The sequence below is a fragment of the Tinamus guttatus genome, unplaced genomic scaffold (genome assembly GCF_059628265.1).
Source record: "Tinamus guttatus ecotype Peru unplaced genomic scaffold, ASM5962826v1 Tinamus_guttatus_pri_ptg000308l, whole genome shotgun sequence".
Classification (NCBI taxonomy): domain Eukaryota; kingdom Metazoa; phylum Chordata; class Aves; order Tinamiformes; family Tinamidae; genus Tinamus; species Tinamus guttatus.
Genome location: NW_028288842.1, coordinates 1,078,920 through 1,106,251, shown reverse-complemented (window position 1 = coordinate 1,106,251; position 27,332 = coordinate 1,078,920). Strand labels below are relative to the sequence as shown.

At 42.5% G+C, this 27,332-nt stretch overlaps 3 protein-coding genes across 3 annotated transcripts in view; 2 read left to right on the top strand and 1 right to left on the bottom strand.

The window, feature by feature from the left end:
- Positions 1-1,316, top strand: part of IRAG2 (inositol 1,4,5-triphosphate receptor associated 2) — a 35,272-nt gene extending 33,956 nt beyond the window's left edge. Inside the window, exon 39 of the mRNA XM_088528458.1 lies at positions 659-1,316. Within this exon, the coding sequence (XP_088384584.1) occupies positions 659-902 (244 nt within the window). The 3' untranslated portion in view covers positions 903-1,316. The remainder of the gene's footprint in view (positions 1-658) is intronic.
- On the bottom strand, positions 1,260-23,568 carry DNAI7 (dynein axonemal intermediate chain 7). The gene is made up of 16 exons (XM_088528404.1): positions 23,531-23,568; positions 23,051-23,071; positions 21,542-21,623; positions 20,385-20,476; positions 19,285-19,386; positions 12,463-12,600; positions 10,144-10,290; positions 9,330-9,436; positions 7,995-8,274; positions 6,273-6,366; positions 4,613-4,782; positions 4,382-4,532; positions 3,420-3,634; positions 2,807-2,974; positions 2,488-2,601; positions 1,260-1,616 (listed from the first exon to the last, which is right to left on the bottom strand). Exons 1-16 carry the CDS (start codon positions 23,531-23,533, stop codon positions 1,341-1,343), a joined length of 2,160 nt encoding a protein of 719 aa, XP_088384530.1. The 5' UTR covers positions 23,534-23,568; the 3' UTR covers positions 1,260-1,340.
- Positions 23,569-24,604: 1,036 nt separating this feature from the next.
- ETFRF1 (electron transfer flavoprotein regulatory factor 1) lies at positions 24,605-25,075 on the top strand. The gene is made up of 2 exons (XM_010217840.2): positions 24,605-24,699; positions 24,798-25,075. The coding sequence occupies exons 1-2, from the start codon at positions 24,649-24,651 to the stop codon at positions 25,011-25,013; spliced, it is 267 nt and encodes an 88-aa protein (XP_010216142.1). The 5' UTR covers positions 24,605-24,648; the 3' UTR covers positions 25,014-25,075.
- The last annotated feature ends 2,257 nt before the right edge of the window (positions 25,076-27,332 follow it).

The window sequence follows — 27,332 nt, the reverse complement described above, 5'->3', positions numbered from 1 at the left end:
CATTAACTACTGCACACTTAAAATAAGTGGGAGCCTAGTGTCCAGTGCCAGCTCTGAGTGCTGTGATGCCCATAACAGCTAGACTTACTAGATTATATTAAGAGTAACTAGATTATACTAAGAGTAACTCTTGTAAAATGATCAGGGATTTATGAAGTCTGCAAAGCTCAGCAGCTTTGGCAGAAATTGAGGGTCAGGTAGCCACTAAGACTAACTCTAGACTACTCTAACTAGTATCTCTCTCTTAAGCAAGAGTGCTGTCCTAAAGCAGTATCCCTTGGAAGCCCCTACACTTGTGCTCCTGCACTGTAGAACAGTAGGCCATGCTTTCCCTGCTGAGAACTTGTTTATCCTGGGTGAATATCCTACTGTAAGCCTGTACTTCAAGCCTTTCTCTAATTCTTCTCATTAGAAGGACTACTTGTGCTAACATAAAACAGTGAATAGAGAGCACAGATAAGTACCAGTTCTTCCTGCTGTTGGACAAAGAATGGAGGTAGCTAACTGTAGGACTAAGATACAGATCTTAGGGGCAGCAGCTTCAGCACTTCTTTACAAGCATGATAAGTGCTTCATGATCTGCAAGACAGTTTGGGTGTCTTTATTTTCTTCCCTTCCAAGTTTTCAAGGAAAACTGAACTATGACTTTTCTCTGCAGATGCAACTTAATGTCATCTTGGGCATCTCATCTCAAGACCTCATTTGGCAATGCTAACAAAACTCTCTGGGTTTCTGTCTCCATCCTGGTCCTGCTTGCTGCTCTCACAAGCTTCCTCACTGGGCTGTCTCTTCAAAGACCAGCAGATGCAGCCCCTGTAGGAACAGGGGACTCCTGGACTTCACTACAGCAACTGTTGTGGCCCTATACAGGACTCCAACACAACGGGCCACCACCAGTATAACAGGTTCTGAGTTTCAGTTTGTAAAACTGAACTTCTCTGACCTAAGGCTGACTGTATAAGAAGCTGAGATAGAATATTTAAGGCTTTTTTCCTTCTCTTTTTGTAGCATGATTTTGAAATTGAGAAATGATTACTTCCCCCCTCCCTTGAGAAATAACTGTCTTCCAGATGCCTAGAAGAGTCTCAATCCTCATTCAAGCTTAGAATAAACTAGTTAGTCATTTGGAACAGCTAGCAATAAATGGGGCTAAGTGGTCTAGCTATGATGGAATAAAGAGGGTTTTGTTCATTTTAGCAAAAAACAATGTTTGCATTTCCATCATTAAAGCTATTCTATAGGTATTGAATATGAAAGGATTAAAGATTTGAAATGTAACTTTATTGAAAGCTTTTGATAATAAAGTTTTAAAGGACTTTGTGCAGTATTAAAGAGTCTGTTTAAGAGTATGTTAATACTCTTGTAGCAAGGAGCAGCTGATAAACAGTATCAATGAACAGGAAGCCAGCTGTTTTGACTTTATCAATTGCTGCATTGCTGGCAAAGTCTTTAAGCATATGGTAGAGGGTGGAGTGAAATTCAGTGTGATCTTCTAGCTCTGCTGAAAAAGCCTCACTAGCTTCAGTGATCTTGAGCCTCTGTGCTCTCTGGCCATTGAACATGTAAAGAGACCAGTCTTCATCTTCAACAGCCTCTGCTTTAAGATGCTCACTTACCTATTACAGGAAAGAAAGAGTCTGTAAGACATAGCTTAAGGCACAGGCCCAAAAAAAATTTTGAAAATGGAAAATGCCTGTATGAGTCTTCATGTGAGTATAACAAAATAAGGTGCTGCTCTTGAACTCCTAAATCTATATGAATGCTCCAGCCAATTAAAGCATTACTTTAGGCTTTAGTCTTTGCTCTTGAGATTAAGTATTAAGCTAAAAATTCATATGATGTATAAGCAGCAGAGTTATTTTCAAAACTTCAAAAATTCAAGTGAATGAGAAATTCCTGCTGGTTGTGTCTGTGCTGGGTGTTTCTTGTTTTCTTAATTCCTTAGCAATAGTTATGGGTATCTTAGTAATTAGTAAACAATTAAAAATTAAGAGAACTTTCAACTATATTCTTTTTAGTTCAGGCATGGAAACAGATGACTCATTCTTTGCAATATGGGCATTTTCATTTGTTCCCCATTGCAGAGAACTTCCAGATACTGATTAGGGAGGTTGGTGAGCTGCTTGCCATTCAAAGGGCATATAAAATGGGCCTTCCCTGAAGGAACAATCAGCATCTAGCTCTATCACCCTAGCAGAGGGGGAAGCCTCATTTCTTGAATGGTCAATTATGTGTTAGCAGCTTGGCTGTCATCTTTGTTGCTGACATTTGTGTCCTTGAGGCTCAAGCTCTTGTAGCTCACCCATGTGTAAATGCAACAGCAGTGGAAAAGGGGGTTCTGAGGTTTTACTGAAGACAATACTTAACAGCTTTCATGTAAACTAAATCTTAAAACTGCTGCACTAACACCTAGAGGTCAGGACTGTAAAGGAACATACACTAACTTTAGTCAGTTATCTTTAGACTAAATTAACTAAATCCACAAACCTTAAGCACTATTTGTTCTTCCCCTGATTCCAGATTCCATTTGCTCCAACTGAAAGCAAAAGCTGATGCAACAAGTGCCATCTGTTGATACGCCTTAACTTCTGCGAGGGGAGCCTGAAATTTAAAAAAAAAAATATATATATATATATATAAGTTAAAAAGATGCATAATTTGCTCCTATCTTCTGCATTGTACAAATCTAAGAGAAAGCTTGCTTTCTAACCACCTGCCAGAACATGCCACTGGACTTGCCTCCATTAAAGAGAAGGGAGAAGAGGGGAGAGAAGGGGGGTGGGGAGAAGCACCAACTTTGCCTTACCTTTTTGTTCACAGAGACATACTTGTGAGAATACTCTGCTGGGAAAATATTTATACCAGCCTTTTTCAAAACTACTGTTAGGTGAACTGGACTCATCCATTTTCCTGTCAAGGGGGAAAGTACTTTCTTTTCTTCTACCACTACTGAAGTCAAGGTGCACTGATGATCCTGTTGTACAAAGCAAGGAAAGGAGCTAGTGGTGAAAGCTATTTTCTGCATCAGGCCTCACCTATTTATTGCTGCTTTGCTGTTCTGGATATTGCATTCATCATTGACCACTATGGTCAGTAAACTTGCATTCCCAGAGCTTGTGACAAGTCACTTCATTCTGGGAGGTCACAAGTGGCACTGCTGGGCTGGCCCACATCTCTCATGCAGAACAAACATGAGAACATTTCTTCTAAGCAAGCCCCAGGAAACAGCTACACTTAAACCACTACAGCTCTTCCTTACATCACTTGGAACTGGAAAGCTCTCCCCGAGTTGTCCAGAGGGACAAAATGAGACTCAAATCACTGCTGTGGAAGCATCTCACATTCTTAATGAAGGACAGCGCCCTACAGCCCTAGTTTAGAAAAGCACAAATTTTATATAAACAAATCATTTATAGTACCTTAACTTGTATATGAACCTCTGCAAAGGCTGTAGTAACTATAAGTAATAATTCATCTGTACCAGTAGGGCGCAATTCCCAGGCCTGATAAGGCATGTGGAGATGAGCATCCTGGAGAAGTGCTATTGTATAAAAGGCATCCATCTCAAAATGGACTTTCCTCTCTTCTTTTTCATACACTGTGTTGCTGATGCCTTCTGTTTGCCACTGTTGACCTTAATAAAAGGAAATCAAAAGGAAAAAGACAGATTTTTAAAGCTTCTTCTTGTGCTGGGAAGAAATTAATAAGATAGCTTAGGTTAAATAATAGTGCAATAAAAAATAACTGGCCAAAACTAAAGAACTATCATTTAAGGAACCTTTCTCTTTCCTCTTGTTTTCAATTTCCTATCATAACTCATATAAAAAGTTTAAGTTGAAGATGGGGTTAATGTTGACATGGAAGCTTCTGTTTAATCAGAGAAGAACAACTACCCCTGCAATGGTCCACAAGCTCCTTTACTCTATAGTAACTCCAAACACCCCATTGCCTGTCTTCTACTGTTTCATGAATGTAATATCAGAGATACCTTTTTAATAACTACAAAAATTGTACATTAAGAAAAAAATTACTTAAGATTACTGCACATAGAAATTAATTTGACTCAAAACAAACTTTGTATTGCCTCACTATAATGGAGTTTATTTTGTGATACACAACTCTACAGCTGCCTGCTTTTACAGTGCAGGATTTTTCTCCATTAGTATTTAAGAGTTCCATTGAAACGCCCCAATAATTCCATTATTAAAAATAAAAGGCAGAAACAACACAACCAAAATCAAATCACACTGAAGTCCCTAGACTAGGTCTGGGCCTTGAATTGACTCCCATGTTTTACAGCTGAAGTCTGGAAATAATAGTCAGTCTTGGACCTAAATTCCATTACTCAAACTCAAGATAAAGTTATGGTCTAAGCTGGCACCTGCAGGATCCCAGCGCGCTACAAGAGGGTCCTCAAAATAGAGCACGTGGTCAGGCAGCCTCAGCGTGATCTCTATGGGTGGATGGGTAGCATCTTCCGTCTCCTCTGATTCCGAGGGGTAGGGATACGCTTCCAATCCACCTTCGAGCACCTTTGTCAAGACAGAAAGGGGGTGGCCGTCGCGCTGCAGTTGGAAGAGCTGCGGCGTTTCCCGCGCGCCGCCTCGCTCACCTCCACCATCCTCCAGCTCTTGACTTCTCTGGCCAGGGGCGGCAGCTGCAGCGCGGCCGTGTGGTACACGCCCCCCACGGGCACAAACTGCTGCAAGTCAACCAGGGTCTCATCAGTTACCTCCTTCGCCTCTTCCTCGCTGGTCTCTTCCAGCACCGCTGGAATCTGAACTAAACAAGAGCCCGCGTGAACTCGGCGCTTAAACTAACGCACTGGAATTTTTGTACCTCCAGTGTCTCTAGCATTTGCACAGCAAACCTGCCCCGAAGGGCTTCGCAGGCTGCAGGATGTCAGCACCACCTGCTGGTTTCCACAAGCCTTTCAACAATTAACGGAAAAGGGCAAAAAAGGATAGCGAGACAATTGGAAAAACAACAAAAAAACAAACATTTCTTGTCTTGGTAATGAGGTTTCTAAAGGTACATATGTACTACAACCTCAGCTCCTTTTGCAGTTATAGGAAATGTTATTACTAGAGCAGTTTGCTCTTGATCTTGCTTCTTCAGATAACAACAACAACAACTACCCCTACAGCCTTCCAAGATAAATTAACTTTTTAACTTTGGTTCAACAAATTTAAATTCAGAGAAGAACCTGCAATAGTTCCTGCTGTTTTCTGTGCTGATGCATTCCTAACTCTGGTCCTTTTTGCCTCTTCTCTGTGGCTACCTGTTTTCCCTGAATTTGTAGAAGCTTTCAAACTCCATTCTGAAATTGCGTTTGCAAATGATTAGCCTGCCAGCCACAGCATGATTGCTGAAGCCTTCTCTGCCCAGAAAGGCAGGCTTGAAGACATACAACTAAAATTATTATATTTCTGGACACACGCACTTTAGCTAATAGTAGAGTAGGGAATTTTCAAAGCCTTATAGAAATAAAATAGTAAATCCCCAAAATGATGCCTAAGTCCTTTACATACACGCCTGAAAACTACCTTGTTTCAATAGCCTCTAGGCAGTAGCCTGGGGATTTGGTTACTGGGGCTGTGCTCAGCAGATGATAGTTCTTCTAAAACAAGCAGGAGGCTGACACAATTCAGCCAAGTTATGCTGAGGAATTTGAAGTCATTTTATGATAGTACTAAAAGAAAAATTATAGGCTTATTAAACGATAGGACACACCAATACTGAAGAAATATATAAGATAAGAACTATATATATTATTGATATATAATATATAGAAATATATGAAGAAATATTTAATATATACAATAGTTCTAGGTTGTGGGACAAGGGCCTCTTTTAGTAAAGTACTTCAATACACACCTTTTTTTAAGCACACATATAGGTAAATCCCAGTAAGAGCTGCAGTACCTGAGTGCTCATCATACTGCCCATTTGATTCGTTACCTCCAAGAGAAGCCACTTTCACCAAACAGACCAGCACATTTAGAAAAAGATTGGCTCAACCACCCATAAACACTCAGGCTGCAGGGACAAAATCCACCTCCCTATCTCTCTCTACTCCTATCCCCTTTGTCTCTATCCCTACATTTTCTCTCCCTCCACTTAATCATTAACAGAACTGTCAACAAAACTAAAGTGCCATCACAACAGCAATATATTTATCATCTTTGTTCCATTCTAATAACAATGTTTCCCTAAATAAAATATTTAGAATAAGCAGTTTTGCAAGGCTGCATATAACAGCTAAGCAATACCTTGTGATGGTACATCAATGATTCCTGATTTCTTCTCAGTTGCCTCTTCTGTCTTTTCATTTATATCAATATTTTCTTTGAATGAGGTAGCACTCTAGATAAAAAGCAAAAGACAGACACAATTAAATAAAAAATAAAGACAGGTATCACCTCTCTCAAAGCAATAGCCCAAGGGAAAACAGTACAGTTTCATTTCTGCTGCAACAGCTCTTGCTATAGGGTCAAGGTTTTAGTACAGGACTATGAGATTTCAATGTGCAAAGAAATCACCTTCTGCTTTACAACTGGATAAGTACATGTAGATAAACATGCAATAACTAATCCATTTTTTCAACAAATTCCACCTCCAAGCACCATGCAAGCATTTATAACCTTTCTAGCACTGTGGGAGTGCAAAAGGTAGGTTTATGCTGACCTTGCAGCTAGAAGAGTGGCACAAAAAAACCTTAAGGCCAGACTGAATTTAAAGCCATAATGAAATCATGCGAGCAATCACGCTTCCTGTCTAAGCTTATGTCTTGCTCATGATATTTATTCCCTTTCTCATGTTGTTTTCTATTTTCCAAGCATTACCCTAAATTTCCTGCCCAATCTCTGTGGTAAGAGACTGCTGTGCCAATGCAGCAGTACAAGAAGGGCATTTCTGTGTGTGATCCATGCATGTGAATCCAGGGATCCCACCCTCCCTGTGTGCCAGCTGGCAAGTGGGAAAAACATGCAGCTCCTGAAACTGGCATCAGGCAGAAGGGAAAAAGAGTTTACTCACACATGGCAGGGGACAGGAAAAATCACAAAGACTGACCAAGAAAATAAAGTAAGACCCCAAAAAATAACGGAGAAAGAGTAAAATACAGAGCTTGAAGCAGTCTAAACTGACTGACATACGTGAAAAGTGCTAAAATACAAAATTTTCTCACCCAAAAAAAGGAATTGGGAACTAACTAAAATAGGACCTCGGATAATGATTTACTACAAAGGTGTTTGGGCTGAAAGGAGGAGGACAAACATTATTGCTGTAGACATGGATAACACATGAGGATTTACAGTTATTCTTGCAGAAATTTTAGACAGCGAACTGGAATCATTTATCTGTAGGTCACACATGATAAGAAACATCAAAATCAATCAAAAAAAGCCGAACAAACAATCCCCCCAATACCTAATGCCACCGCAATCCATTCGAGTGGGCAGAAAAAGAGAACCACACAGGCAGAAGCAGGATTTTGACAGCCCTCTAATGCAAAGGCTTCAACATACAGGAACTGAGCAGCTATGTAATATCAAAATGAGGGTGGACTAAATACTCTAAATCCTTTTTGGAATGTCATAAATTTTTCTAACATTAGACTCCTGGAGTGATGAGACTGTCCAATTCTCAGAAGCAGAGGATGACCCCTGAAATATATTTATAGAAATCTCTTACAACAGCACCTAATGTTCCTCATAGCTTGATCCTACTCCAATAAAATGGTGACTAAATCTCATGCCGATTTCAATGTCTGATCAAAACTTCTCTCACCAACCTTTGTATGACGATCTTTGTTCATTTCTCTCGGCCCTCCCCGTGAAGATGTACGGCACAGTACTATCAAAAATAGGACCTGTCTAAAAAGGTTGAAGAACAACCTCTCCTGGGCACAGGACATGCTAGGAAGTTGTGACTGCAAGTGAGCCTTGAGGAACAGCTTTGCAGAAGAGGCTTTTGCAGGATTTCTTCCCTACCTTTAGCTTCTCCAGTTGCATTTCCTCCTCGATGGGTGCGCTGAGCTCTCCTTCAGCCTTCTGCTCCTCTTCTGCTGCTGCTTCTACCTCTTCTTTCGACTCCACAGTTGCTTCACTGTAATCTGAGCCTTTCAGCTTTGGGACACGCTGGCATTGCAGCCAAAGCGGAGAGATGTGATCGTAGTGAGTGTGAAAGATGCGCACAGCAACACTGCTCACTGCCAGGGACTTTGGAAGATCAAATCCATGTTTTATCTCAGGAAACACGTGGGTTTTGAACCTGTAAAATAGCCATTTAGTCAAATTGACATGATTTACGTGTGTACCATGTTCCGTACCATGTTGAGTATCCAAATAATTGTTGTTCTACACTAAGCAGCACCTGAATTCTCTTCTACTGTACACACATTCTCAGAGAAAAGAGGTGAAGAAAAAAGTTCATGTTCACCAAATACTTCCTTTCCATTTGTATTGATAGCTGTCATTAAACCCCCTTTAGAATCTCTTCTGGATTACAAATTACAGCTGCTTCCCCAAACTGGGTGAAAGGCTGTAGCACCTCACCAAAATGGCACATGCTGCACATCACTCTGACAGTCTTCAGGACACGGCTTTCCAGCTGCTGGAGCAAAGATCAGGGGAAGGAAATTTGCCTTCACTAAAAGAATAAGGAGGCCCTGGTAAAGTCGTTACACTACTTTATTCCTTATATTTGCTGAGTGGGAATATGATGCCTGCTCAAAATTTATTAAAAAATATATTAGATAAATGGCAATTGAGTCAATAATTCTAGATTCAGAATCAAATCTTGAGGCTATTTACATCCTGGTTCTAGAACTTTTCTTGACAGAGGAATGAGCGCAAAGGATCATTCAGCACTTCGCAAAAAAAAAGCTTTAATAGCTTAGGAATTATTTTCACACATCAGCAAGAAACAGAAACTTCTCTTTCAAAGAAATGTTAATTCCCTGTTCAAGTTTTATTCTTTTGCTATTTAACTAGACTCTTCTGTCAGTAACAGTGTTCTACTGTAGCTTTCCAAAAAAAATACATTTTCTCTCTCTCTGATATATATATATATATATATATATACACACACACACACACATGCACGGACACACACACACACTTATATAAAACACTCTAGCATCTCCTTTAAAATTAAACTCTGATGGAACCAGCACTTTCCTTACCAAGGGGCTGCTATGAAAACCATCAGTTTTGAATCTATAGAACAAATGCTATTCAGTATTAAGAAGTTTACCAGAAACAGATGTTTGACCCAGGTAGACAAAGCCAGACTTCATTTCATATAAGAGTTTTAGTATGCTGTACCTTACATTCTTCTTCAAATTTGCCCAAATACAAAGTGTAATATTTTTATCCTGTATGACCACCTGCATATTTCCACTGTCATTATCTTCAGACATATTATCATCTGCCTACAAAAAATAAATAAAAAAAAAGAACCTGCAGGTTAAATAAAATTTCCGTCTTATTTACATTACTTAGATTTACTTAAATTTAGTCCAGAGTAAATCAAAAACACGTATGGGAATAAAAATACACCAAACCAAGGTCAGATGTTGTGTTTATGTGCTAAAACACAACAGATACGAATTCAAGCATCAATTCTGTTAGTCAAAGTACTGCCAAAATGTGGGATCTTTCACTGTCTCCTTCAAGGCACTGCCTTACCAGGCAGACTAAGGAAGGTATCGTCCTTAATCACTTGCCTTCAAGAACACTTTCCAGCAGAAGCAAAACCAAGCGCCAACTGAGCAACGAAGAACTGCTGTGCTGCAGTCACCACACATGCACAACTTCTGTGCAGTTAACTATCTTCTAAATTAAATCACTAAATAGGGCAGAAATTTATTTCATGGGGTACCCTTATTTCTAACCTCTTCAAATCTTGCAATAATCAACAGTAATTGGACATTAAGTGCCTTCTGATGGGAATTTTAACAGGGATATTGAAGAAATATGAGTCTGGTATCTGCTGTGCACATGATTTAGAAAATCAAATACTAACCTCTGTGACAATATAAAAAAAAAGGCAAACAAAACAATCACCACAACAAAACACTTGTAGCTGATTTATACACATTGCTTGCATTACAATTTCGAAGTTGCAGATCTTGCTTACTTTGAGCAGGCGCTCTGTTGCTCCATTGTACTTCTCGTGAAGAAGATTCTGCAAGTCCAAAATTGTTCCCTGGTACTGAACTCTTTCTTTCTCTGTTATCTCATTTGGTGGTGTGTCCAATAAAAGAAACTGCAACTTCTCAATTAACTAGGAAACATAAAAGAAGAAAATCTCACAGTGAGACATGCAGCAATTATTTGAATGCTCAGAACAAGCCTTAATGTGAAGATGGAAACTATGATGACGTTGCTCCCCCCTAAGCAATAATATCTAGCATCTAAATGCTTGTGTAGGACTAAAGAATTTCTAGTTGGCCAAAATTTTTGGCATTGATCTATGAACAGAAGTCTTTTATTACTACTGTATTTATTGGTGCACTGCCTATAAAACTCAAGTTCAACCCCCTTGATGGGATTTTTATTATTATTCACTTCTGATCTACAAATTACTGTGTTAGTAGACACAGCACAGATGGAAGAATCTGATTCACATTATCTATACAAACTGCTTTTTATTGTTCAAGAGTTGTCAGAATCTTGGGAAAATATTAACTCATCTGCTTTACTCAGAACATCAGGCAGGAGAGAGCAAACAGATCACAGTTGCTACTGTAAGGTATTTTAACTGCTACTGTGAAACATCTTAACAAACATACTCGAAATGCACAAAATGTTACCTAGCAAAGTAATCGCCCTAGGAAGTCAGGGTCCATCATGCAAAAGAGAAGAAAAAAAAAAATGACAAGTTTAAGACTGTTTATGACCAAGTTTAGAGTTTCAAATTGGCTGAATGATAACATAAAATGATTGGGAAATCAGCATTTTGAAACATGTTCTTGACTTTCAAAATGAAGATGACAGTTGATAAAATAGTTCACAAAACTTTTAAAACTACTACTTCAGACTGAACACCTGCTTATTAAGGAAACATTAAAATACTTCTACATTTGGAACACTTTTCTGCCATCGTAAGTACAAAGAATGGACATACATAACCTGGAGGGTGAAAATAAAGATTAACCCACACAGAAAGTGAAGAAACCATGAGAAAAAAATTCTAGGAAGTAGGAAGTTAGACAACAGAGTTTACCACATGTAAGACCCTGGTGAACAGTTCACAGAACAGTATTAAACATTTTTTTTTAAGTAAGTGAAGTCTGAAGATCATTGTGAGAAAAGGGCACTGCAAAGACAAATTACGTCACTTCTTTTCCCCTTGCTCCACAGACTTGCAGAACTGCCATGATGAGGAAAAGAGGAAGCATCAGAGTGTATTTTATATCCTCATTTCAGATGTGCAAAGCAGCGGCAGAATTATAACCAGTGTTACCACTTTTTACATTTCATCTTTAACATGGTCGGCCTCAACAGCGCGGAGGTCCCCATCCACTAGGACCTGCTGGTACATGGGATCTTGCAGCTCTAAGTACTAAACACTTGTAGAGCAGGATGGAAAAGCTCCAATGTTTTGGACCAAGAGCGCACAGCCAACAGTAATACTTTTTGACATCATCTTGGATCTTGAACAGAAGTGAAACAAAAATGTATATCTTATAGAATGAAATGTATTCTAATGTCTGCTGACCATATGGTGCAAGGGAGGCTATCTTTACAAAAGAAGAAGTAGCTGTGACTGCTTCAGTGTTGGAGGGGAAAATGTGTGTTGCAGAGAAAGAAATGACAGCAGGGAGAAGAGTGGAGGGAAGCAAAGGGAGAAGGCAGCTACCAGGCTTTATGCTTGGACTGCAGTGTAAAAGGGAAAGGGAGAAGTTACATGCTAACATATTTTGGAAAGGAGATGATAGTATATTCCCTGTTGGCTCAGAAAAAGGCAACATACTGAAGGTGAAACGTGCAATTGAGCACTCAGCAAGCATCGCAGGATGGGAAGTCCCATGCAGAACCACAGCAGCCCAACAAAATGTGCATCGTGCATACAACTTTCACCTCTAGTTTCTACAAACCACCATTTAACTTTCTGACCTATACTATAAAATTGCCATGAATGAAAATAAAGTCCTATTTTTACACATCAGATGATATATTTTTTTTACAGCTGCCTCACAAACCAACAATTGGCAGATTACGCTTTGGGAACCCCTTCTGTTGCATTTCACTTTACTGGCTGCAAATGCTGCACAATGAGACTTCTGTGCACTGAGCTGATGTATTTGGGTCAAGACTTGAAAAATGCATATGGCAGGGGAGATGGATATTGGAATACAAGATAATAAACAAATTTTAAAAAATAACACAAAGGACATTAATATTAAGTTCTAGTGACCTTAACCTGGGGAAGACCATTTTAACAAACACTTACATTTAGCACTTCCTGTCCCTTCTCCATGACAAACTGAATGTCCTCATTTGGATCTTCACGCCACAAGCTCATGAAAGTATTTATTTCCTGTAGCACTGTTGGGTCAGGACTTCCATCACAACCAATGTAATGTTCCCACTACAGAAAAAGATCAAAAGAAAGGTCGATATGGGCATATGGCATATATAACTGTCACTAACGAAAGAAAAGGAAGGATTCCGAAACAGAATATATTCATTCTTACTTAGTCTATCAGCGGTTTCTGCTCTCCTAGATTAAATTTATGTCTGCAACAAAACGTCTAATTCAGTATTTGATACAAGTAAGGGGATGAAAGGAAAATGCCAGAGAACAGAAATCAGGAACTGGTGCAGGTGCAAGAGACAGATGATTCCAAAACTGCCAGCAAATTTAGATATGCCAACAATAAGTAAAATATAGACTTTTTTAAAGCATAAGCTCTTGTGCAACTGTATTCCCAGCCACTTCTCTAACAACTTCCACTGCCTTCAAGAGGAGCAATAATATGTTCAGGGAGCGAAAGGCAGCCCCAGCCCGACCCCTGAGCGGGCAGCGCTGAGCCCCGGGCCAGAGCGGCGGTCGTTAGCACGGCTGTTGGTGCAGGGAGTTTCCTCCTGGCTCAGGAAGAGGCCTCTTCCCTCAGTGAGAACTCTGGCGAAGCCATGGTCTCTACTCGGCAGAGAGGCAGCACCAGGAAGACTGTGGCGACACACACTGAACCACCACATTTAGGTGCAGTGGTCCAAGTCTTCAGCTGTGCGGAGCGTCTGGGCCTCTCCATGTTACCAGGAGGTAGCAGAGACAGCCCCTGCCTCAGGTGTGAGCACATGGGCAAATGCTCAGCCTGGTGGTGGAGCTGAAGGCGGAGGTTCAAAGGCTGAGGAACATCAGGGAGTGTGAGAAAGAAAGAGATTGGTGGAGCCACGCTCTGCAGTCATCCCAGGAAGTGCACCCAGGGAACAGCCCCGAAAGCAGCCTGAGGATCCACTACCCCCTTGCTGCAGGGTGGAGCGGGCAGAATTAACAGAATTAAGAGATGAACAAGAATGGAAATGGATCCCTGTTCGAGGTGGCAGGAGAACCCTTTCCAGGCCCACCTCACACCCACAGGTGACCACGTTCAACAGGTATGAGGCCCTGGAATTTGAGGGCCGGACAAATGAGGTCAATGACCAAGATCCATCTAGGGGGTTGTCCAGGGTGAGGCAGTCAAGTGGCCTTAAGATCATTCCCATTAAGGAGAAAAGGAGCACCCGGAAGAAGCAGGGAGTGATGGTTGTGGGTCGGCGAGGTCATGGGATGGATTCCCTGCCACCGAGCACGGAGGCACCAATCATCTGCAGACCTGACCCCTTGTCCAGAGAGGTCTGTTGCCTGCCAGGGGCTCGAACAAGGGATATCACAGAGAGTGTGTCAAGTCTTGTCCAGGTATCTGACTACTATCCCTTGCTGCTGCTTCACGTGGGCACTAATGATGCCATGGGGAACTTGAGCAACATCAAACGAGATTTCAGAGACCTAGGGATGGCAGTCAAGGGCCTGGGAGCCCAGGTTGTGTTCTCCTCAATCTTGCCAGTGAGGGGAATGGATATGAGGAGGAAAAGGCAGGTACTGCAGGTTAACAACTGGCTGAACCGCTGGTCTTGGCAATAGGGTTTTGGTTTCTGTGACCATGGGCACTGTTTGAAGATCACCAGCTAGTGGGGAATGATGAGCGACACCTCAGCAAGAGGGGCATGCATGTCTTGGCCAACAGGTTGGCCAGTTTGGTTAGGAGGGCTTTAAACTAAGCAAGAAGGGGGAAGGGGAATGTTACATGGACGGGGCAATCAGTGTCATGCAGCCAAAGTCAGAATGCGTCCAGCGGGAGCGTGGAAGTGAATTTAAGATATGATTATAGAGGGTCCTTTTTCACCCCTCCTGGGGAATCTGCAGGCTCAATTACTTCCCTGAAATGCCTGTACACCAATGCACGAAGCATGGGGAATAAGCAGGACGAACTGGAGATCTGTGAGCGGTCCCAGCATCATGATCTCATTGGAATCACAGAGACGTGGTGGGATAGCTCACACGACTGGAGCGCTGCCATGGAAGGCTACGTGCTCTTTAGGAAGGACAGGCTGGGAAGGCGAGGTGGTGGAGTTGCTCTTTATGTGAGAGAGCAACTGGAATGCACAGAGCTCAACCTGGGAGTGGATGATGAGCGAGTTGAGAGCTTGTGGGTAAGGGTTAAAGGGCAGGCTAGCGTGAGAGACACTGTGGTGGGTGTCTGCTATAGGCCATCTAACCAGGATGAGGAAGTTGTTGATGCCTTCTACAGACAGCTGGAAGCAGCCTCACGGTTATGGGCTCTGGTTCTCACCAAGGACTTCAACCATTCTGATATCAGCTGGAAAGACAAGACAGACAGGCACAAACAGTCTTGTATGTTTCTGCAGTGTGTTGATGATGATAACTTTTTGACACAGACTGTGGAGGAGTCAATGAGGAGAGGTGGGCTACTGGACGTTGTACTAACAAATAAGGAGAGACTTGTCGGAGATGTGAAGGTGAGGGGTAGCCTTGGCTGCAGTGACCATGAGTTGGTGGAGTTCAGGATCCAACGAGGAGGAAGCAGGGCTGTAAATAGCCTTGCAACCATGGCCTTCGAGGTGGGGCAACTTTAGCCTCTTCAGAGACCTCCTCAGAAGAATCCCATGGGTTAGAGCTCTAGAAGGAAGAGAGCTGGTTAGTTTTCAAGCAGCACTTCCTCCAAGCCCAGCAGCAGTGCATCCCTGTGTGTAAGAAGTCAGGCAGAGAGGGCAGGAGACCTGTGTGGATGAGCAAGGAGCTGCTGGCAGAACTCAAACAGAAAAAGGCAGTATACAGAATGTGGAAAAAAGGACAGGCCCCTTGGGAGGAATATAGGAATGTTGTCGGGGAATGCAGGGATGCAACAAGGAAGGCTAAGGTGCATTTGGAATTAAATCTGGCAAGGGATGTTAAAGACAACAAGAAGAGCTTCTTCAAATATATCAATGGCAAAAGGAAGATTAAGGAAAAGGTGGGTTTGCTGGTGAACGGGGTGGGTGCCCTGGTTATGAAAGATGCAGCAAAAGCAGAGTTGCCGAATGCCTTCTTTGCTTCAGTATTTACCAAGGGCAGACCTCTGGAATCCCAGACCTAGAGACAAGAGAAGAAGCCTGCAGAGAGGAAGACTTGCCCTGGGCAGAGGAAGATTGGGTCAGAGAGCACTTAGTGAAACTCGACACTCACAAATCCATGGGCCCTGACAGGATGCACCCCAGAGTACTGCGAGAGCTGGTGGATGTTATTGCTAAGCCGCTCTCCATCATCTTCAAAAGGTCCTGGCAAACGAGGGAGGTGCTGGAGGACTGGAAGAAAGCCAATGTCACGCCAGTCTTCAAAAAAGGCAAGAAGGAGGACCCAGGCAACTACAGGCCAGTCAGCCTCACCTCCATCCCCGGAAAAGTGATGGAATGGCTCAGCCTGGCTGTTGTCTCCAAACATATGGAGGACAAGAGAGTGCTCAGGAGTAGTCAGCATGGGTTCACCAAGGGGAAATCATGCTTAACCAACCCGATAGCCTTTTGTGATGGAATGACCAGCTGGGTAGATGAGGGGAGAGCAGTGGATATCATATTAGTGGATTTCAGCAAGGCCTTTCACACTGTCCCTCACAACATCCTCCTGGGAAAGCTCCAGAAGTGTGGGATAGATGAGTGGACAGTGAGGTGTATTAGGAACTGGCTGGATGGCAGAGCCCAGAGGGTGGTGATCAGTAGTGCAGAGTCTAGTTGGAGGCCTGTAGCTAGCAGTGTCCCCTGGGAATCAGTTCTCAGCCCAGTCCTGTGCAATTTATTCATCAATGACCTGGATGAAGGGATGGAGTGCTGCCTCAGCAAGTTTGCTGATGATACCAAACTGGGAGGAGTAGCTGATACCCCAGAGGGCTGCGCTGCCATCCAGAGGGACCTGGACAGACTGGACAACTGGGTGGTGAAAAACCTCATGCAATTCAACAAGGCCAGGTGCAAGGTCCTGCACCTGGGGAGGAATAACCCCAGACACCAGTACAGGCTGGGGACCGACCTTCTGGAGAGCAGCTCTGCAGAGAAGGACCTGGGTGTCATGGTGGACAACAAGTTGACCATGAGGCAGCAGTGTGCCCTCGTGGCCAAGAAGGCCAATGGGATCCTGGGGTGCATTAAGAAGAGCATCTCCAGCAGGTCGAGGGAGGTGATCCTGCCCCTCTACTCAGCCCTGGTGAGGCCACATCTGGAGTATTGTGTCCAGTTCTGGACCTCCCCAGTACAAGAGGCATGTGGAGCTGCTGGAGAGGGTCCAGCGCAGGGCTACAAGGATGATCAGGGGCCTGGAACATCTGCCCTATGAGGAGAGGCTGAGGGAGCTGGGCCTGTTCAGCCTGGAGAAGAGAAGGCTGAAAGAGGACCTGATCAGTGTCTATAAGTACCTCAACGGAGGGAGTGAGGAGGATGGGGCCAGCCTCTTTTCAGTGGTGGCCAGTGATAGGACTAGGAGAAATGGCCACAAACTGAAGCACCAAAAGTTCCACAGGAACTTAAGGAAAACTTTCTTAACAGTGAGGGTGACAGAGCCCTGCAACAAGTTGCCAAGAGAGGTTGCAGAATCTCCTTCTGTGCCACGTGGTCTAGATGATCCTGTGTGTGCAGGGGGATTGGATTGGATCATCTCTAGAGGTCCCTTCCAACCTTAAGCATTCTATGATTCTATGTAACTAAGTGCTCAGTGGTCTGAAAACTCCTGCACAAAAGATTGATCAGCCTTCAGTAACAAGAACATCCAGTCACAATTCCTTTCTTTTTACATCTTTGAACTTAAAACAGAGATTCAGTTTCTTCAGAAGGAAAGCGCATCCTTAGAAGTTACAGAATTTGCTCTAAAATAAAAAGAGCAAATCTCATGAAAATATCTGAGTGTGTCTGTTAATCACAATTTAATTAGAAAATTAAATGGAAATTAATTCAGAAACTTAGCATATGATTTTACCTTGTACAGGCAACCTATACCTTTTATTCACCCTAAATATTCATAGCAGAGTAAATGCAATGGTATTTTCCATAAGCTACCAGCATTACAGGTGAAGAATTACTTTCAAAATAATGATTGTACTTTGTCATTACTTTTCAAACCTAAAATTTCTCATCTTTCCCATTCTGAGGAAGGCTTTTCAGAAACATCCACCAACAAAAACTGTATTCTTTCAAAATGACTTCCAGAGTCTATTGTCGACAAGGACAATAAGGTCACCAAATAATAATAAAAAAGGGTATTAAAAACAATCTAAATGGACTATGACTTGTGACTGTGAAGTTATTGCAGCGCACCCTTGTGGCTACGAAAACTAATAGCACTGGGCTACAAAAACAAGAGTGTCACAGGGTAGATGAAGGGAAACTACCTTTCCCTGCGCACAGCCCTCATGAGGCCACTCCTGGAGGACGTGACCAGTTGGGGCCACTCAGTGCAGGAGGGAAAGGGGTGAGTGGCCAAGTCCCGAGGAGGCCACGGAGAGGGTCAGGAGAGATGAGCTGATGTCACGCGAGGGGAGGCTGAGCAGGTTCCCCTGTCAGCCAGGGCAAGAGGGGGCTGAGGGAGGGGCAAACTGCAACCTACCCCTACCTAGAGAGGGGCTACAAGGAAGACAGGGACAAGGTTTTCTCAGAGGTGCACAGGGATAACACGCCAAGACAAAGCAGCACTGGCCACAAGGGTTTCCCAAGGGAAAAATCTAATTGGATATATATAAAAAAATACAATAAGACAGGTAAAGCAGGCAAACAGGTTGCCCAGAGATACTGTGGTTTCTGTATCCTGAGAGACTTTTAAAACACAAACAAACAAATCCATTTAACTGTAGAGGACACCCCAATTTGAGCAGGAGTTTGAACTAGAACTGCATTTCAGAAGTCTATTCCAAAATGATTTATCCTGCAGTAGCTTCGCAAGGGATTAAGTAGCATCCAAAACAAAAAGAAAAAAAAATTACTGTGTCTACAGGTGTATTTAGCGTTATTTGGTATTAAGCTAACCAAATATCAAATATTTTGAAATACAAAATATTTTGCAATACAAAATTACAAGAGCAAGATATTGTTATTCATACTGTCTTTCCATATCTTATTTTTTAACTTTATAGGCATACAGTATTATTGGGTAATAATTCAAACTGTATGTCATAATAAACTCCTGACAGAAACTCTTAGTTGCATTTTCATATATTTCAAGTCAGGTTCTCACTGAGGTTTGGGCAACCTCTCTTCAAGCAATATCCAGGAACCCCTGGAACAAATGCTGTCAGTTGTCTCAGATTCTACTGATTTATTTTTAAACCACGATAGAGGTGTGTGGTGGGGGGTTCTGTTTGGTTGTTTTTTTTTGTTTTGTTTTGTTTTTTTTCCTCCTTTTTTTTTTCCTGGAATGTTCTAAACTAGAAGGAGCTAAATAAAAACAAGAAAGGAAAAATACCAGAACATCTGAAATTACAGCTATACCTAAAGCTACTGTTAGGGTAAACTGTATGGCCCTCACAATTTAATCACCCAGCCTAGGTACTTATTTTCTTTGTATTAGGCTCCTTTATGGCTGATGTGGCCATGTAAGCCAAAGTACAGAGCACAGAAGAGAGTGTGCATGTCCAGCCATCACACAGACCTCAATTCAAGAAACACAGCACTCCTGGATCCAGTAGTAGAGAAACAGCCACAGTCTCTTCATTGTCCAGTATTATGAAACTGGACATCTGAAAAGCAAGTTTACCTTCGCATGTGCTCTATAATCTGTTTTCCACTGCTCTGCATACAAAAACTTCTTTTCTAACAAATGAAGTTCTGCAAGTTCAGACTCCCTTCGTTCTTGATCCTATTAAAAAATATACACGTTAGAGAAAGTAAAGATTATTTCCTGCAATTATCTTACATCAAATAAAAGCAATTGAGATATCTGAGTTAATCATTTAAATAATCCAAATACTAATAATTTGCCTTTTTTATAAAACATTTAATTCAGAAGCTTGCAACAATTAGTAAGATATTATAATCATCACATTAGTCACTGAGCTATACGATAAACAACGTGCCATATGATTATTACCTTCTCACTTCAAAAGTTTTCATTTAATCACCAAGAAACTACCTCTAATGAGAGCTGATCAAAAAAGTAGGCATGTGCAAGACATTATTTTTCCTTTCTGACTTCCTAGATTTTAAATTCCTCTCTCCTTTCTAGGGAAAAAATACTATGTGAAGGACAAGAAGCACATGCAAGAATGTTTTTTTTTTTTTCCCCCTCTGAGATAATACCTAGTAATTTTTTTAAAGATATATCTCTTTCTAGGAGGAAAACATTTTAAAAAAAGATACCACCTATCAGGTTTTGTCCTGAATTCCATTTTTCTCAGACTCGTAAACATCCATATTTGAATATACACATATATACATGTATACCCAGAAATCAATACATCTGCCCTTACACGCCTCAGATATCAAAGATTGCCTCATCTTTGTGAGCCTTTCTAAAGCAAAGAAATACTCTGCCAAATATCGTCTTGGAAAAAAAAAATCATTGCCATTTCCCATTGCACGGATTGTGCTTTATTTAATTATTAATCCAATCACCACCTTCTCATTTTGTGAGATCTCATATGCAAGTAGCTTTCAGTGGCTTGGCTGGATTTTTCATGATTAATTTTAACTAAGTGATGCTGGAAAGTTTCTCATACTTTCTTCCCAACACTAGAATATGAGGAAATTCTTTTTCATTCTCACACTAAATTGCTAATGTTTTACAGACCTTACCACGAACCTAGAAACAGTAGAATTAGAATTTTTCAATAGTTATTAAGTTGGATATAAACTCACTTTTGCCTCAAGCCTTTCCATCTGCTCTCGTTCAAGTCGCTCCTTCTCAAGTCTTGCTGCTAGCTCTTGCTGAGCCTGCACTCGGGCTTCCTCTGAAAAGTGAGAAACATATCAAGACCATAATCACATTTTGCTTAATAAAACCAGACAAATTATTTTATTTGCTGTAATAGCAAAATAACTAAAATAACACACAACACAAATGTATCTTTCATCACTCAGAAAGCTTCCTCACAAGTCTAAACAATTTGAATCGCATTAAAAAACCCCACAAATCCATGGCTCTACTCCTACTGACCTGTGGCAATACAAATAGAGAAGTGGAGCAGCAAACTTTATTTTTCCCCTCCTTTTTCTTATCTATAGCTTGAGAAGACCCATGTTCTTAATAAAATGTCTCTGATACCCTATTTTCCTGCATCTTTTGGTAGGTAACAGAACCACTTGGACAGTTGTATCTCAACCCTAGTTATTTCTTCAATGAAAAAAAAAATGAAGTTTTATGTGTCTCAAAGACTGTCAATCCTCTTTCAAGTTACTCCTGATCAAATTTTCAGTTTCCCTTTTCCACCACAGGGACTTAGGTTGAAGGACACAGGAACATAAAATAAAAAGATTTGGAGGAAGTAAAGACTCAGTAAAGACAGAAATAAGCCCAAGGAAATAAATTTTTATCCTCGTAGTCATGAAGCCACCTGCCACCTCTTCAGAGAATGAGCTAGCATGCTGAAAATAGAAATATTCTACTGATCTTCCCTGGAAAAAAAAAATCAGAGATTTCCCTTGTCTTCAAAAAAACAGGGTTGAGAGGAGACAAGAAGTCCAAAACATTGTATTTCCATCTGTTGGGAATACTTCAGAAATAATGGCACGAGAGAGAAAAATTCTAAGTCTTCCAATCATTCTCATGCCACATTCTTAGTCATGATAGAAGAAATAACTAGAGAAATAGAATAGATGTTGAACTGGAAAGTGAGATGTGTGACACTGTTACAAGTAACACAGCATCTGGTCCACTGAAGAGGAAATTGTACTCCTTAAGTGAAACAGAATGCAGATATAAGCACATATATAGCTTGGGAGACTGCATTGTGTCCATTCCGTTAATATTAACAATTCTGGGCAATTACATTCCCTGCAAATGGAGCGCACGGTACCTTCCTCTTTCAGGCGCCTTTCTTCTTCTTCTTTCTGTAACTGCAGTCGTTCAGCCTTGCTAAGTTTCTTTTTGCCACTGGCCTTAATGTTGGCAGTAAGTTAAAAGAAAGCAAACATCAACATTAATTACTTTAATGCATTTTGGGAGGTACTGATACTCTTTAACTCTGAATTTCTAATCTCACTTCTGAATTAAGAGTTTAGGCTCCCTACATAGTCAAAAAAGTCTCCAGAAAGGCAATACACAGCATGGGCTCAAGTTTCTTCTTATTTTCATAATTTAATACATGCTCTTAGAATTAACATATTATTCTAGGCAAGATATTCTACCGTATGCCCACAGTTTGAAAAGTATCAAATCTCTTACTTTAAGATGAAAATTATAAAGTAACTGGCTTCAGTTTGGTGTGCAAGGGGCAGATGTACTAGGAATGCTGATGGCCCAACTTCAGATAGTTCAGAAAATACTAGGAAATGCATTTTGAGACATACACAAATGCAGTATTTATAAGCACCTGAATTCACAAGACAACTGACAAACATGATCTAATGACACTAAAGAAAACTAGCTGCAATTTCTCATAGCTAACTGTTCTCTTTTCAAGGCATATGACTTACCCCAGGTTAACTGCATTTTGAGTTTCCTAGAAACCATGTTTCTAGTCAATACTTTTACATGAAGGGAAGCAGTCTAGGCATTTTTGTAAGAAAATACAATTCTTTTGTATAAGAAAAGAAGCAGTGACCTTCTGCATAGTCTCCAGTGTATGGAGCACTAGAGTGACAGCAGTCTAAACCAAGGTTTAAAGCAAAGCTATGGATGGCAAAGGACTGAATACCAGGGAAAACGAGTGACTTGCATTCAGGAGTGTATCCATGCACTAGCCGAATGACAGCGTTTTACCACTGACACACGTGGCTAAAGTGAAATTAATCATATGCATTCAAAACTTATTCAAAATAGAGAAAATGCAAAATGTAAATGGGTTCAGAAGCAACATGGAGGCAATGTGAAATGAGGAGACACTCATCATCGTCTTTGGCACCTAACCTGGATCTTATGGTCCAAGGAGTTGAAGTTAGGAGCTTAATTCCCTACACAACTGCTGCTGAAAGACAAGTACTCAGACTCCTTGCAGAACACTGATAAAACTTAACGTTTTGGTGATATCTGTCCCTCTTTCAAATTTGATTGACTAAGTAGTTGAAATTCAGAATTGTTTCTTGATTTTAATAGCCTCTTTTTCTTTAGAAAAGCACACTGCCGTGCAATAAGATGTCACAGCATCTTTAATAACAGTATATCTAAGAAATATGTTCTGTAGCTGCTCAGTCCAAAAGTGACTGCTACTTTCTGTAATTCTAGCATTAAACACTACATAATTTTATCCATGTAATTTCCCCCCCCAAAAATGAAAATTCTCTTGTCACATTATCTAAATGAACATTACAAGATCCAAAGATCCAAACTGTTGAGGCTGAGCTAAAACATATATCTAACTACCTACCTTTTTTTTCTTTTTTGGACCCTAAAAGTTCAAGGGCAAAAAAAAAAAGAAAAGAAAAAAAAAACAGGATGAGAGACCATGATATAGATTATGAATAAATAACTAGGAGAAGAAAGGATTCTGTAAATTTAGATAAGATTAATTACTAGTTGGTATTTTAAAGCCTTATATTCCCACCCTGTACCCTGGCATTTCCGCAGGACCCTTTGGCAGTGACTTTATCTCTGCGGCCTCCTAACCGGGACACCAACGCAAGGACCATCGCGCTCTTCCCCGCGCGTTAATCGCTCCAGAGCGGCCGCCACAGGCCGGAACACCGGCGGCCGTTAACGGTCACGCGCCACCCGCCCACCGCGGCCCCGGACCCCAACGGACCCCAACGGACCCCAACGGGTCCCAACGGGTCCCAACGGGTCCCAACGGGTCCCAACGGGCCCGCGGGCGGCCTCACTGCTGCCCCCGCCGCCCTCCCGCGCTCACCATGGCGGCGCCGACGCGTTGCCTGGGCAACCCCCCCGCACGCATCACGTGCCCGCGACAGCGAATCGGCAGCTCCATCCTCCGCCCGTCCCGCTGTCACCGTGGCGCCGCCTTGTTGCCCGGGCGACCAGCTCTCCTCCCCCACCTCAGGCACCACGTGCCCGCGCCAGCCAATCGCCTGCGGCCTGCGGCCACCGCCCTCCTCCCCGCCCCGCCCCGTGGCCGGCCGCTGACCCCTCGGGGAGGGGCGTCGCGTTTTACGGCTTTGCCGCCAAGTGCGCCGGGGTTTACGGCGGCGTCGCGGAGCTGGTGAGGTACCGACCTTCGCACTCCCCCAGCGACACCGGGACGGGAGCCGGAACCGAACCGGGACCGGAGCCGGAACCAGAACCGACACCGACCCACGGGACCCCTCCGGGACCCCCCCTCCCGCGCGGGGGGCAGGGCGGCGGCTCCTGGCGAAGGGCCGTGTGCAAGGGCCGCGCGGGGCCCTCTTGCTCCCCTCCTGCTTGTGGCAACGATGATAATAATAACAAAAATAGTGACATATTCGACGCTTAGCGCGTTTCTTAGGCGCTGCTAGGAATAATTCGCAGATGCCTTGCCGGTAGACACTAATGCCAATTTACAAATGCCATTTAAAGGGGTTAAAAGCCAACATGTATGAGCGCAGCAGCGGTAGCCGCTCTCATTCGTAGCGCTCGGGCGCGTGTTTTTACGGACGGACAAGACGGGAGCGGGCGCGTTCGTGCGGCGCAGCCGTGACGCCCGCGGGAGCAGCAGGGCCCGGGGGCAGCGCGGGGCGGCGGGAGGGCAGCGCGGGGCGGCGGGAGGGCAGCGCGGGGCGGCGGGAGGGCAGCGCGGGGCGGCGGGAGGGCAGCGCGGGGCGGCAGGAGGGCGCGGCCAGCGGGAGCCAGGACCGCGAGCGGCCCCGGGAGAAGCCGCGGGGTGGAACGAGCTAGACGGAAACCAGCGGCGAGGAGATAAAGCAGGAGGCTGGCGTTGCTGGAAAAGAGGAGGCTGAGGCTTAGCGGCCCCCACAGGAAGGCTAACGTCAAACTCCTTATTCTTTAGGTAAAAAAAAAAAAATAACACAAGGATAAAGAGTTGAGTGAAATATGAGAATGGCCAATTCTTTAAGAGGTGAAGTGTTGAATCTTTACAAAAATGTAAGTGTCTTAAGCCCCACTGGCACTTTTGCTTAGGTAGATAAGACCCTTTTGCTATGAATTACGTCTAAAAAAGAATCCTCTTTTTCTTGTTCAAGCTGCTGTACCTTGGAAGGGAATATCCCAAAGGAGCAGACTACTTCAGAAGCCGCTTGAAAGCAGCTTTCCTAAAAAACAAAGATGTCAAAGACCCTGAAAAAATTAAGGAACTAATTGCACGAGGAGAGTTTGTGATAAAGGAGCTGGAGGCTTTGTACTATCTCCGGAAATACAGAGCTATGAAGCGGCGCTACTACGACGACGACAAGAAATAACCACCTGCGGGGGGGCGATACAAATGGGTAAAGATTAACCCAATAAAGGAGCTGTAACTTCACAGGCAATGGAACGTACGTGCTTGCCACCCCCCGAAGGACTTGCAACTCACAGATGAGGCCCCTGCTACCCACTAAGTGATTGCTTGCAGTGGGCGGTGGGTTTCAGTTATATTGATTATAGTTTTCTGTCAACTCTTACTGTCCCTAAACTGGTAAATGAAAATACTTCTTTAGGAAGGAGGAGTAAAACAGGTCTGTTCTGTTTCACTTCAGCATAGCTGCTGAACAAGTAACTTTTTACATTTACCTGAAGAGCTGCTTCCTTGCACGGTGATCCAAGTTGCTACATTTCTTTTACATAGAAGATTTATGTGGTTTTGAAAATCTTCTGAGTTTCATGATTCATTTTCCCCCACAGATGAGCACTTTCGCCAAAGTAAAGTAGGTTCTTAAATATTTGGACAGTATGCTTAACACTTGTGGTCACTTTGGCAGCCTGGCAGACGTGCCATCCTGCTGTATTAAAAAGACAAGGCAGGGTCAGGAGGAAGATGAACATCCCATCTGCGTGGACCCTAAAGGCAATTCCTGCTATTCCCAGTTTCTGATGTGGCCTAACTACTGCAGCAAAAATATGAAACCTGATGCTGGTGCTCTCTCTTTGACTGCCCCGGCTCCACCAGCATAAGCTTGTGCTGTAACCACTCTTCTCAACACACTACTGAGTTCTACGGGGAAGAAAGTAAGTGACACCTGAGGTGGAAGAGAAATAACCTTTGAAATACAGGTAAGGAATCAGCTCACAACTGCTGGCATAGCAAATGTTTTTACACATGTAAATCCCAGAATAATAGCTGAAAAATTAAGGCAAGTGAAGAGAGTAAGCTACCTTGAGATGAAGTAAGTGAAGATGAAGCTTCTAGCACCACACTGATCCAAGAAATAGCCCATCCATAACAAGGGAGCTTATCAACTCCTCTCCCACGTCACCTTTAACCCACTTAAACGGGTTAAACTGTTAAAGAGTGTCCTTTTTATTTTCTGGAAGCTTCCAGAAGGTGTTTTACAGAAGCAAACTGCTGGTCCAGCTGGAGAAGGAATGCAGAATAGCCCCTCAGGCAACTTTAATGCGTGGGCAAGTTCAGATCAAGGCAGTAGTAGCCAAGGAAAAGGTCACTGTCCCACAAGTATGAGTTGTCAGTCCCTTCGCTCAGGCAAAGGCCATGGAATAGCCCAAGCAGGAAGCCCTGATGGGCACGAGGCACAACCGTGGGTGAGGCAGGGCTCTGCTAAGCACGGAAGGCAAAGGCGCAGACCCGAAGTGGATCGGATGGAGCATTTGGACAAAATGCTGCACCCGCTCTGAGAGGAAGGCAGAGACAGCAGCTCGGTGGGGCCCTCCGTTCCAGAGATGAGCACTGAGCTGCTTGGAGAGAAACGCCGACACAAACTCACAATAACTATTTTTTTTTTATTACATTACAATAAATAGGAGCAGTACAGTTCGACAAAAAATGACAAATTCCAGATCACCTCACAGCACGTACTCCTAGAAAACATTAAAATTCTTAAAAACAAACAGTGGTCTTTTTAATTTTAACTTAATGTCTGCTCTGACCAACATTCCTAGGTCACGCAACCAAATGATGGAAAAACTGGATCACACTGCATATGTTCCACATCAAATAAAGCACAATGTACAAAATGTGCATGTTTCAGTTTACACTATACAAAAATAGTTAAAATACATTCCAGGTAAACATATTACATTAAGAAATCGTTGTAGTAAGAAGTTGGCACTCAAGAGGAAAAAGCAGAAGTATTTTCAACATGAAAACACAAGACAGTGGAATAAAGAAATGTTAGGAAAGATTTTACCATCTCTGTAGCTTTATGTAAACTTCACACAAAACGATTCGTTTACGGTTTGATGGTCTTTGAAGGTAATTGTATTGCTTGGTCATACAGGTAAGAGTGGAAGATTATGTATCAGTAATTACACATTGCAGAAATCCCAGTTACTGTAACAATTTTTAAACTGCAGATTTAAGTTAGCAAAAATTTTAGAGCAGTTCAGCTTTGAGAGAAACAAAGTTGTCTACAAGAGTTACATAAAGCTACTGTAAGAAGGTGTTACTCCCTGACATGTGACAACGTATTAATGTGGTATATGATTCACATGTTCATTTCCTTATCAGAAAAGATAGCATCCAGGTATGGTCTTTAAAAGCATTTCAAGTAGGGAGAGAGAGAATAACAACAAAATCAACTTGTTCAAGCTGCAATCCAACATGCTTCACCAAATCGCTACAATAT

Coding starts and splice junctions, on each gene's coding strand:
- ETFRF1 (XM_010217840.2), top strand. CDS start 24,649: ATGAGAATGGCCAATTCTTTAAGAGGTGAAGTGTTGAATCTTTACAAA. Junction 24,700..24,797: donor TGTTGAATCTTTACAAAAAT/GTAAGTGTCTTA, acceptor TTCTTGTTCAAG/CTGCTGTACCTTGGAAGGGA.
- DNAI7 (XM_088528404.1), bottom strand. Junction 20,477..21,541: donor AAGGCGCCTGAAAGAGGAAG/GTACCGTGCGCT, acceptor CTCACTTTTCAG/AGGAAGCCCGAGTGCAGGCT. Junction 3,635..4,381: donor AGCGCGCTGGGATCCTGCAG/GTGCCAGCTTAG, acceptor CCTTTTATTAAG/GTCAACAGTGGCAAACAGAA.